General features: G+C 36.9%; 1 protein-coding gene across 1 annotated transcript in view; it reads right to left on the bottom strand.

Annotated features, from left to right (window-relative positions):
* Window positions 1-13,129, bottom strand: part of WDR48 (WD repeat domain 48) — a 54,538-nt gene that overhangs the window by 33,612 nt on the left and 7,797 nt on the right. The window contains exons 2-5 of the mRNA XM_003794471.3: window positions 5,247-5,387; window positions 1,497-1,575; window positions 791-873; window positions 543-672 (exon numbers count right to left, since the gene is read on the bottom strand). Coding sequence (XP_003794519.1) covers window positions 543-672; window positions 791-873; window positions 1,497-1,575; window positions 5,247-5,387 — 433 coding nt within the window. The remainder of the gene's footprint in view (window positions 1-542; window positions 673-790; window positions 874-1,496; window positions 1,576-5,246; window positions 5,388-13,129) is intronic.

Below are 13,129 nucleotides of genomic sequence, written 5' to 3'. Positions count from 1 at the left end.
TCTGAATTGAGTACCCTCCCTTCTCTGGGCTCTTCTGAAATTGATTTGAATCTTTACAACTACTCTGAAAGGGTCCTGCTAAATTGGAACTGAAAACCTTTTCTTTCTTTCCATCTTGACCATTAACTCAAAACCTTTTTTAAAAGTCAGGAAAACTATCTACTTGGTCAGGTAATCATCACCTCCTTTAATAATACCTGCTGAGTGCATAGATTTGGGCCAGGCAGTGCTGTAGGAGACAAAAAGTAGAAGATGACTCATCTACCCTGCAGGGACTTACAGTTTAGCTAGGGAGCTAAGACATGCACATGTACAAAAAATAACCAGGTTACACCTGGAAAAGTTACCATTTTTAGACTGCAGTGAGGAACTAGCTCCTTGTTGTTCAATCATACTCTTGGGGGCTAGAATGCTGTAGGTAGAAACACTCTCAAAATATGAACTACTGTCTCTATGCAAACCTATCAAAAATGTTTTATAAACCATTCTTTATTTATGTCAACTTGGATTACTTTCAAAGAAATTGTTTTTAAACACCTTACTTGTGACAGTGTTATTTGAGGCAGTCAATGCTGTTAGAGTATTCACATCCCAAAGGAATATTTGTCTGTCCAACCCAGCTGATGCTACCAGTTCTTTATCCTTGGCATATGCTAAGGCCTTTACATAATCCTGTAACGGAAAGGGCATACTATAATCTAGTCTGTATATAGTAAGAAAATGAGCCAGACAATGTACTGAGATCTCAATATTACAGCAAAGACACTGAGAAATTTATTAGTTGCTTTACCTTATGTGTCCTTAATGTTGACATACAAAATCCCTTATGTGCATTCCATACTTTTACTGTCGTGTCAGAAGAAGCAGATATTACTAGAAGAGGCAAAGAGTTAACAAACCCCTTAGTAGTGTGACTTACAAAAACTTCAAAAACTTATGTCAAAACAATGTGGTAGTATTTCAAACTAATGTTCTCTCTTTCACACACACCTACCCATCCCTACAAGCTTTTTTAAGGACCTACTGTATATTGTCTCACATTTTTTTAAAATAGGAAGGTCAAACTTTTTTAATGTTCCAGTTGAAAGCTCAACTAATTGGGTTGAGAAAAATTTCTCCAACTCAAACTGCAAACCATAAAATGGATTTTATCAAAATAAGGACAAAAAGAGGTATTAATAAGGGTAAAAGAAGAAAATATATTGTCTATATAGTTCAAATGCAGGCAAAACTATTCTATGATGTTCAGAAGAGAGTAGTTACCCCGGGGTAAGGAATAATGAGTGAAACAGTGGCACAAGGGGTGCATGGTAATACAGTATTCTATTTGTTGACTTGGGTATTCACTTCATTAAATTTTTTTTGAACTATAATCTCAAGGTGTTGTGTAATTTTCTGCAGGTTACACTTCATCAAAAAAGCTTATAAAAAATGAAAAATGCATTAAACGGAATTAAAAAATTTCCAGAAGCCCAACAATCCAAAGAAATACTTACATGTTTTCCCATTACAACAGAGTACAATGTCATTTACCCAATCAGTGTGGTGTTCCATAGATGCTATATATGGATCTTGCTGAAATTAAAAGAAAAAATCATAAAAGTTTATATCAGACAATGAAATATATTATGAATTATAGATATGTTTAAATTCTTCAATTAATGTGACATACCTACTCAAAGATGTTAAATTTGACAACTGAATTCAGAATAGAATTTTACCAAATAGATAATACTTCCAGAGAAAAGATGTTAATAGCTTTGTTTCAGGACAGTCTTATCATTAATGAAAGCTTAGGTTTCCAGGATAAATGCTTTATTTTTATGCCTTGCAGCAGTGGTAGTAAAGGCAGCATACTCTGGGCTAGGTACTAAGTGTGACGCAACGTGCTATAGGAAGGGGTTTACTAGAAAGGACAGGACTTCAATGCCTCTGCAGGCTGAAGGGATTTGAATCAGTGGTGGTGAAGGCTCACAGCTGACAGCAGGGGATCCTGCAATCCCATTACTGGGCATCTACCAGAAGGAAAAAAATCCTTTTATCACAAGGACACTTGCAGTAGACTGTTTATTGCAGCTCAATTTACAATTGCCGAAATGTGTAAACAGCCCACATGCCCACCAACCCAGGAATGGATTATACATATGTGGTAGATGTGTACCATGGAGTACTATTCAGCCATTAAAAAAGATGGAGACTTTATGTCCTTTGTATTAACCTGGATGGAAGTGGAACACATTATTCTTAGTAAAGCATCACAAGAATGGAGAAGCATGAATCCTATGTACTCAATTTTGATATGAGGACAATTAATGACCTAGTACATGGTGAGGGGTGGGTAGGGGAAGGGCAGAGCAGAGAGAGAGAGGAGGGAGAGAAGTGGGAAAGGAAGAGTAGGGAAAGGGGGGAGAAGGATGGGAAGGTCTCAGTGTGTGACACACCTTTTGAGGGCAAGACACAAGTATAGAGGGATCTTACCTAACAAATGCAATCAGTGTCACCTGGTTTCTTGTACCCTCAATGAATCCCCAACAACAACAAAAAAAGAGTCTAGGGCGATGCCTGTGGCTCAAAGGAGCAGGGCACTGGTTCCATATGCTGGAGGTGGCGGGTTAAAACCCAGCCCCAGCCAAAAAAAAAAAAAAAAACTGCAAAAAAAGAAAACCAAAAATACAAAAAAACAAAAAAAAGTCTGATGATGTGTGAGGACCCTGGCCTGAGGGCAGACTGAGAGGCACACTCCTGCTTTCAGCTTCCTACTACTGTTTTTACCTTCTGAGTTAAATGTTTTCATCACCATATCTACAATCCCTCGGAGAATAAAGGGACGCTAAGGACTGAAGAAGTACTACCTTGGTCACCATTTCAATTAGGTAACTCAAGATTCTGCTCCTCCTCTTACCTGGCTTAGTTACCAGGTGAGGTCTTTTAAAGAAGAATATTTAGTTACTTCCTACACCTAAAAAACAGGCAAGTTTGAGATACTTCATGGGCAAAGAGAATAGCTCTCTATAAGTCTGTCTGAGAAATGATGCTATTCAATCATATCATAAAACAATGACCAGAAAAAAATGTTTAGGGTAGGACAGCAGATTTCCAGATTCTTCCAGGATAATTCTTGTTTTCCTTAATTTTTTTTAAATACATGTATTGTGAATTTCCAGCAAAGACATTCCAATTTAAAGAGAAGTACAAAAAAGCATGTCAAAGCCAAACACAAATAGTTGTCCTTACTTTCCATGCTTTTGATATTGGCTGACCACTGCTTCCATTGTCTAAGAATTCAAAGCTTAATGGAATAAAGTCCACTTAAAGAAACTGCTATCTAGCAACAATACAAAGTAGTGTTTTTCTGTACTGAACATTCAGATTTATAAAAACACAGACTTTTTAAAATATAAGGTCTGACGATGCACGGTGGCTCATATCTATAAGCTGTGTACTCTGGGAGACTGATGTGGGAGGATCGCTTGAGCCCCAGGAGTTTGATGATGCAGGAAGCATTCCAGCCTGGGCAACATAGCTGTCTCTCCAAAAAAAGTCCTAGAGCAGGAGTGTCCAATCTTTTTTTGCTGCATATTGCAAAAGTAAGAGTTGCTTTAAGCTACACAGTAAATACACACACTAATGGAAGCTAATGAGCAAAAATAGGCCCCTCCTACTTTTCACAATATCTGACACCACAGAAAGGCAAAACAGGCCTCAAATAATCTGCATGTGGCCTGCTGGACACCTTGGTCTAAAATCTAGAGCAGAACAGGTGCCTTAAGGGATACTGAGAAAATTAAAATCATGTTGGATGTGGAAATGCCAAAAGTGTCTGGCACATAGTTAAGAGCTCAATAAATGCTTCTTTTCCTTCTCTGAATCTTTTCTATGTCATTCACAAGATAGGCATTCAAATAAAATACCAAAAGGGGTCTTTCTCATTTGACTGAGGATTTGTTTTACACATACTGTAGAACTTCTGTAAGTTGACCACCCAAGGGACTGTAACAAACTGGTCAATATAGAGGTGGTCAACACAAAGAACTAGCCTACTGTACTGATAAGTACATGTGGTGTGCCGTCTAGTCTATGAAAATTAAGTCAACATAAGGAGGTGGTCAATGTTGGGAGGTAGTCAACTATGGAGGCATTAATGTATTTAAATCCTGTTTTCTGCTTAAGAAAGCAGACTTTAGAGCCAGGCAAGGGGGCTCACTCCTGTAATCCTAGCACTCTGGGAGATTGAGGTGGGTGGATTGCTTGAGCTCATGAGTTTGAAATTAGCCTGAGCAAGAGCAAGAGCAAGACCCTATCTCTAAAAACAGCGAGGTGCTGTGGCGGGAGTCTGTAGTCCTAATTACTTGGGAAACTGAGGCAAGAGGACTGCTTGAGCCCAAGAGTTTGAGGTTGCTGTGATCTACACACATAGCCCTCTACCAAAGGGCAGCAAAATAAGACTCTGCCTCAAAACAAACAAAAAAACAAACAAACAAAAAAAAGAAAGCAGACTTTACAGCAGTGGCTCATGACTGCAAATCTAGCACTTTGGAAGGCTAAGGCAGGAGGACCGCTTGAGGCTAGGAGTTCAAGACCAGCCTGAGCAAGAGCGAGACCCATCTCTATAAAAAAGTAGAAAAATTAGCTAGGTGTGGTGGTTCATGCCTACTGGCCTTACAGCTTGAGTCCAGGAGTTTGAGGATGCAGCATGAGAGAGTGAGCCTCAGTCTCTAAATGAACAAACAAAACAAATAAACAAACTAGACCTTAAAAATCCTGAAGAATGGGACCATGTCTTCCCAGTTTACAACCTAGTATTATTTAATAAGGCCTTATGGGTTTTATGGGGACTCTAATCACTTTTAAATGACAATAAGCAAATATTTTTTCAAGATTAATCATAAATGGTAAAAATATACCTTTTTTTTAGTAGGGTTGTCAAAAGCCTTTGGGGAAAAATATTTAAAGCAGAAAAATAAATTTTTGAAAGTAATCTTCCTACCAGCCAACTCTCATTGTTCCTTTGTGGCAGAGAGTCCTAGTTCATAGACTCCCTGCCTTAGCTAAAATACTTCTGAAACTTTCCTAGGCATGGTTTTTCTCAGAGGTTTACAGAATTCTTATTGCAACATCTTCATAGAGTGTACCAAATAACTCAGTACTCAAACAGATTAAGACTGAAACTGTCCAAGGCATCCTATTAGACACTGAAAGCCATTGGTCTAAAATGTACAGGGTATAGATCTGAAATGTGAACTTACCTTGTGTTGATTGACACTCCATATTCTTATGATGGAATCTCGACCGGCTGTGAAAAGTCTATTTAGTGCTGGATCCAGCTGCAAGGCATTGACTCCATTTCGATTATACTTCTCTACTTCATCTCGAATAACATAGGAAACCTGACAAATTTATCAAAATATTCTTTTTATGAAGTTACAAACCATGCAATAAAAATGTTGTCTACTAAGTGGCCAATGTGAAACTGAAAATCCCATGTTTTCAAACACAAAATTTACCTTTCAGTCCAATAAATATTCAATTTTTATTTTACTCTTTGAAGAGAAGAGAAGGATGACATTAACGAAAGCCTAGTCCAAGATAGGCAGGTCTGCTGCTTAACTCCTTCAACTGACCGCCTCCCAACTGGACTCTTCTCCCACTTCTGTTTATCTTTCATCCATTTTTTACAAGGCAGCTAGAGTAATCTTTTCAAAATGTAAATTGGAATATGTCTCACCTCTGTTCAAAAACTTTCAATTGCTGACTACTACTGGCCTTAAGATTTGGTATGAACTCCTTAACATGGTCTTCTTTGCCTCTCTGGCCACTCATCTCTGCTTCAGTTTCTCACCCACACTGTGCTTCCAGAAACATCACACATGCTGGCTACCAGCTCAATTTGGAAGCTCCTCCTCCCACCTGTCCTGCTGACTCCTACTGCAGCCTGCAGGTTTCTGTTTAGATAATGCTTTCTCAAAAAGGCCTTCCCTGATTTTTCAAGTGAAATGAGGTTTTGAATTCCTATAACACACTATAAACTCCTCCTTCAGGACTCTTTTCTCCACTGTTGGTGACCTCTGTTCCTCATGAGAATATATGAGAGTGAACAAAAACAATTACAACTAAGAAAATGTCAGTAAACTGGCTGGCAGCCAAATGCAAGCTTTTCTAATGTAATGAAATAACCAGTTTAATATATAAAGGGACAGAGTGGGGGAGAAGAACAAATTACAATAGTGACAAGAACAAATTACAATAGCAAAATACCTAGAAATACATTTCACAAGGAAGATATGTACAGCATCAGGTACATAAAACGAAAATGTGAACAAAAGAGATATGCCATATTACAGCACAGGAAGATTCAAAACTGAACCCAACTTTGGTGAGAATCCCATTGCAATTCTTTCTAAAAGTTAACAGAATAGTACCATTTTTTTTTTTTTTTTTTGCAAACCCAGGTAATTTTAAAAATGAAGGTAACTGGGATGATATTCTTTCAAGATCTCAAAAGTATTATAAAGCTACCAGAATTGAGGACACAGCTAATGATAAATTATCTAGGATCATCTAGTGATTCTATCAGTCAAAATTATATCCTTTCCCTACATCTTAAACCTAAGTGAATTTTCATACGAATTAAAGACTAATTTTTTTTTTTCTTTTTTGGACACATAGTCTCATTTGTCCTTGCCCTACCTGGAGTGCAGGGATATCATCATAGGTCACTGCAACCTCAAACTCCTGGGCTCAAGCAATCCTCCTGCCTCTGCCTCCAACAGGCATGCACCAAGAAATAGATCTCTTTAGCAGACCAGTATCAAGCACTGAGATTGTAGAAACAATAAAAAAGCTCTCAACAACAAAAAAATGCCTGAGACCAGATGGGTTCACACCAGAATTCTATCACATCTTCATAGATGAGCTTGTACCTATACTGCAGCACCTATTCCAAAACACTGAGAAGGAAGGAATCTTTCCCAAAACGTTCTATGAAACAAACAGCATCTTGATTCCAAAACCAGGAAAGGACTCAACTAAAAAGGAGAACTACAGACCAATTTCACTAACGAATATTGATGCAAAAATACTCAATAAAATCTTAGCTAATAGACTGTAATTGCACATTAAAAAATTATACATCATGATCAACTAGGCTTCATCCAAGAAATGCAAGGTTGGTTCAACATACACAAATCCATAAATGTAATATACCATATCAGGAAAAGCAAAAATGAAGACCGTATAATCCTCTCAATAGATGAAGAAAAAGCATTTAACAAAGTTCAGCATTCTTTTCTAACAAGAACACTTAAGGAAATAGGTACAGGTGGCACATGCCTGAAGCTGACTGAAGCCATCTATGACAAATTAACATCATACTGAATGGTGTAAAAATGCCTGTCTAATTTTTTCTATTTTAGTAGAGACAGGGTCTCATTCTTACTCAGGCAGGTCTTGAATTCCTGACCTCAAGCAATCTTCCTGCCTCAGCCTCCCAGAGTGCTAGGATTATAGGAGTATAACCTGGCCTGAAGATTGAAATTTAATAATCACAAAAATAATTTTTAAAAGACAAGTGAATATTTACATAGTGTTTAGGCAGAGAAGTCTTTTCTAACATATGAAAGATGGTAATCTTTACAAAGGAAAAGAGTAAAGTAATCTGACCAAATATAAACCTTTTGTCTGTATAAGAATGTCTATAGCATTGTGGTAGTCACAATAGCCAAAAGTGGAAATAACCCAAATGTCCACCAATGGATGAGATGGATAATTAAAATGTAGTACACTCATAAAATAAAAAACATTATTCAATCATAGAAAGATTCAAGTACTGATACATGCAACACCGATGAACCTGTAGAACATTATACTAAGAAGCCATCTACAAAAGTCACATATTTTATGATTCTATAAATGTGAAATGTCCAGAATTGACAAATCCACAGAAACCTAAAGTAGACTAACAGTTGCCAGAAGCTTGGAGGAGGGGTGATAGGAAGCTTCTGCTAATGGATATGAGATAATTAAAATGTTCTAGAGTCAGTTGATCAAAGCACAACTTTGTGAATATACTAAAAATCAATGAACTGTACACTTTGAAAGGGTACACTTTACAGTATGTAAATTTTACCTTAATAAAGCTGTTATTTCTGTAAAAAAGAAACCTGAATGTCAAAAAGTAACATGAGCAAAGTTAAGGGGTAAATATCTGAGAAAATAATGAAATAAATATGATAGTTTACTCAAAACAAAAATTCCTTTCAGAACAATAAGGAAAAGTCAAATTTTCTTATAAAAAGAGGAACAAAGATCACAAAGAACAAATTCTTTAAAAAGAAAGGAAAATGGCCAATGAACATATAAACAATCAAATACATGATAGTTAATAAGAGATTATTGTACCTACAAAATAATTTTTCTTGTAATAACTGCCATTATTTTTTCCCTGAGGGTAAGTGAACACTTTCAGATGTTAATGATACACATATAAATAATTACCTTTCTGGAAGACCACCTGTAAATAGCTATTAAAAGCTTAAAATTCTTCAAAATGCTCTTCGAAATTCTACTTCAATAATTTATCCCTTAAAAAAGGTCAGGGCTGTAGACACAAATATCTACAAGGATGTTGTCTTATGTCAGTCGTCTGGGTGCAAGTAACTGTGATTGAGATCTATCTGCTCAAACCAGCTTAATAGTTTGTTGTTTCTTTTTTAGAAGGAGAATTTAACATGAGGATACAAGGATATCTAATAGAGCCTAAGGGCAAGAAATATAGTCATAACTCAAAAGAGTCATTTTCAAAATCAAATCACAGCACTTTTCTGCTTAAGTCTTCCAATGGCGTTTGATCAACATTAAAATCCAAACTCTTCAAATGCTTTGTTTTAACCTTGCATCCTCACGCACACCCAGCTTCACCAAGACAGTCACCTCAAACTCATTTCTCTTCCTCAAACATATCAAGCTCGTTCCTGTCCCAGAGCCTTCTCATTTACTGTTCCCTGTGCCAAGAAGATTCCCCATCCCAGAACCCCACAGGATTCTCTTCCCCCAGATTTGTCTTGCCTTGCTTGCAAGATTCTTTGGATCTTGGTAGAAAAGATCATCTTCTCTGAAAGGCCTTTCCTCATCCCATTTCCCTCATAGCATTACCCTACTTATTTCATAGTCCTCACTTCACATATTCCATATTAATCTTTTTTGTTATATTGTCTCCATTATAATAAAAGCTCCAAGAAGGCAAAGAACTTTGTCTGCCTTGTTCCTCCAACCACTGTATCCCCATTATAAAGTTCGGCATGTAAAAAGACATACATATTTGTTCCATGAATCAGATGTTGGAAAGCCATTCAATGTTAAGGTCAGTCTCTCTTAATTTTCTACCCCTGGGGTTTCAGGGCTGCTTATCTAGAGTATATTCCATTAACTGAGACTGTGTAGCATATCTAAATCTTAATATCCAGACTTGTGGGCGATTATCTGACTGGTCTAGTAGGTAAGAGTGAAAAAATAATCCTGACCATCACGATTCTCATTATAGGTAGAAAATAATTCCTGGCAAAACAAGTCTGGACAAAACTCTTTGAGAGCTTTTACTACAGATGTGTGATACACATAAAAACTGTAAAAAAAAAAAAAAAAAAAAAAAAAGAAGTAACCTAGTTGGATAAATCTTGCCACATATATCTATATATTCAATCATTAAAAATGTTGATGTAGATCTTGACTGACATAGGAAGAAAGCCATCAGATATATTTAAGTGTGGTCCAACAAAGCAGTGTATAATAATTACTGTAAAAATGTTTCAAAATATTAAATGCATATTTAGAATAAATACATAAGTTTGGAAGGATATATTAATACATACATACAGCTACCACTAGTTATTCCTGAGTAATGGGATTATGATGATTTTCACACATTCATGTCTTTTTTACATAGTAAACGTTTTACGATGGGAATATATTACTTAGTTTTTAAATTTTATAATCTAATTTTTATCGAAGTAATTCCTGCCTATATTTAGAAAATCAAATAGTATTGAAGACTGTAATGAAAAACAATCTCTTACTTCTTACAGCATAATGTTTAGGAAAAAAAAAAAAAGAAAAACGTAAGTAAAAAAAGCCCCCAATCTCCCCACTGTCTAAGACATCCAGTCTTCATCCCTAAAGGTAACTAATTTCAGCTCTTGGTTATTTTTACTGGATAGTCACTGCATTTCTCTAAATGTCACGTTTATCTACTCTACAACTTTTGGGCTTATCCATTTTAGACACTGCTAATTTACTCATGTTATTGTAAATTACAATGTAGCTCTGAAATTGCCCTCAATATTTCCACTTTCTACTTTCAGGTGGATATTTCATTATTTTTGGTTGAATAATCAGTTCTACATTTTTGCCACTTCAGAAGGCTGTCTCGTATTATATTATGAATATATTTCCTTCCTCACAGAGGTTTTTGTTTTCCTTAGTGTCTTTCTTTCCTTCTTCAATGTTTTCCTCTACTTTAACTTCAATTTTTTTTAATTGTACCACAGAACTCCCCTACCCACCTCCTTTATCTTTATCTTTATCTTCTCCCTCAGAACTCAACTTCTTACTCCACTCTGGGTTGGCTGCCTTCGAGGTCTGCCTGGCACAGCTATCACCTTTGGGGCTTCCTTTTACTACTCTTCTGGGCTAGAGTCATAGTTTCTGAATTGCAATGCTGCCTTCTTTCTTTGTTCACTCCCCAGTTTTGCTTAAGTACATTCCCAACACCTTAAGAAAGTTAACATAAAAAAAGTACATGCAGGTAACTTAGATCTTGCATGCTTGAAAAGGCCTTTTTTCCTTTACAATTATATTTGATTCAGCAGGATAACGAAATCTATGTACAAAAATCCCCTCAGCTTTTGAAGGCATTGCTCTCACTTACTCTAGCATCCAATGTTGCCACTACAATCAGTGCCATCTGTTTCATTCAATTTTAAAGGGATTCCATATTCCTTCTTCTGTAGTCCCCAACCACCATGCCACCCTCATCCCCAAGCTTTTAGGATCTTCACGCTGGCTTTTGGTATTAAGACATTTCTTAGAAAAAAAAAAGACATTTTTTGATTTGGTCCTTTTATCATTAATTTTGCTGTGCATTTAGAAAATTTTGATAAAATTTCTTGCACTTCAGCTCTGGGAAACTTTCTTGTATGCATTATTAATAAATATCCATTATTAAGAATCATCTGTATTCTTCTTTTCTTTTTTGGAGACAAGAGTCTCATTCTGTTGTCCCAGGCTAGAGTGCCATGGTGTCAGCTTACCTTACAGCAACCTCAAACTCCTGGGGGGCTCAAGCCATTTTTCTGCCTGAGTAGTTGGGCCTACATGCGCCTGCCATCATGTCTGGCTATTTTTTCTGTTTTTAGTAGAGATGTGGTCTCATTCTTGCTCAGGCTGGTCTCCAATTCCTGAGCTCAAAGGATCTTTCCACCTTGGCCTCTCAGAATGCTAAGATTACAGGCACTTTGCTCTTTCTTGTACTCCCATAAATCAGACAGCAGTACTTTCAAACTGAGCCCTGATCTTTTATGCATTCTATATTATTTGTCTTTGTCCTTTTGTTTACTTTTGTAAGACTTCCTTTACTATTCATAAATCATTACTTTTTTTAAAGAAAATTATAGTATATTGGGAAAAACAAAAACAGTATCTTCAATAAGTAAATAGTTAGATAAGTTACATTAGATCCATTCAAAGGATGAAAATAAACTATACACAACAATAGGTCCAGAAAGACACATGGGTTAAAAATTAGTTGTTAAAGAAAAAAAAAGTTTGCCTATAGATAAATAGAGGACCATAAAATCTAATTCTTTCAACATTATTAATGAAACACTTACTAGTTGCCAGGCACTACTCTAATTGCTGAGTATACAGCAGTAATAACAAAAGTTTTTCTGGAGCTCATACTCTAGTTGGGGAAAGAGCATAACTGAAAGGGACAGTAAGACCAGGCGTAGTGGCTCCTGCCTATAATCCTAGCACTCTGGGAGGCCAAGGTGGGTGGATCGCCTGAGTTTAGGAGTTTGAGACCAGCCTGAGCAATAAGTGAGACTCCATCTCTACTAAAAATAGAAAAACTAGCTGGGCATTGTGGTGGGCACCTGTAGTCCTATCTACTCAGGAGGCTGAGGGAAGTGATTGCTTGAGCCCAAGAATTTGAGGTTGTTGTGAGCTATGACACGATGGCACTCTAGCCAGGGTGACAGAGTGAGATTCTGTCTCAATAAATAAATAGTCAAGTGAAGTAACTATTTTTTCCCAAGATATGGGCAAGCTGTTGTAAGTAGAAGTAATGGAAGTAAAGATAAAAGAAGATGATGCTAGAGATAGAAGCGATAACTCAGTGAACATGGTCATGGAAAGATTTTGTTTACATAGTCAAGAGTAGAGGCTACGGCAGAAAAGATGAAGATTCATATCAGACTATCTTGATTTGCTTAAATGTTGGGGGAGAAGGTACTGTAAGACCCTTGCAAGGGGACGGGAAGCCAGCCAGGCCTTTACTAGGATATATGCACTTTGGAAGAGCCAATTAAAGGAACTCCAACAGGTTAAAAAAATAATATGGTAGTCTCCAACACACAAGTATCCAGTTAAGTTACATTGTAAGCATCTGAAGCAGGCTCAGTAAGCATTGCTTGATTAAGAATCATTACTCGAGCAACTATCTGAGACTTAAATAAAAGATAGTGAGGATGATCCATTTAACTTCATATGACCTGTCTCTTCATTTCAAACTTAAATCCCCCTAAAGTTACTGGTAGTGTGATAAAGGGTGGAAACAAGAGAAAAACATTATCTTTCCTTGGTCATTTTATTTGAAGGTAATCAGATTGGTTTTCTATTACTGCTCTAAGAAAATGCCACAACTTTAGTGACTCAAAACAACTCCCAGGCTGGGTGCAATGGTTCGTGCCTAGCATCCTAGCACTTTGGGAGCCTGAGGCAAGAGGATCCCTTGAGCTCAGGAGTTCAAGAATGAGACGTGATCTTTATTGAAAATAGAAAAATTAGCCAGGCATTGTGGTGGGCACCTGAAGTCCCAGCTACTTGGGAGGCTGAGGCAGGAAGATTGCTTGAGCCC

The sequence above is a fragment of the Otolemur garnettii genome, unplaced genomic scaffold (assembly GCF_000181295.1).
Source record: "Otolemur garnettii isolate 467f Iridium unplaced genomic scaffold, OtoGar3 scaffold00082, whole genome shotgun sequence".
NCBI classification, from domain to species: Eukaryota; Metazoa; Chordata; class Mammalia; order Primates; family Galagidae; genus Otolemur; species Otolemur garnettii.
Note: the sequence above shows the minus strand (reverse complement) of the source record. Positions and strands in the feature narration are given on the sequence as shown.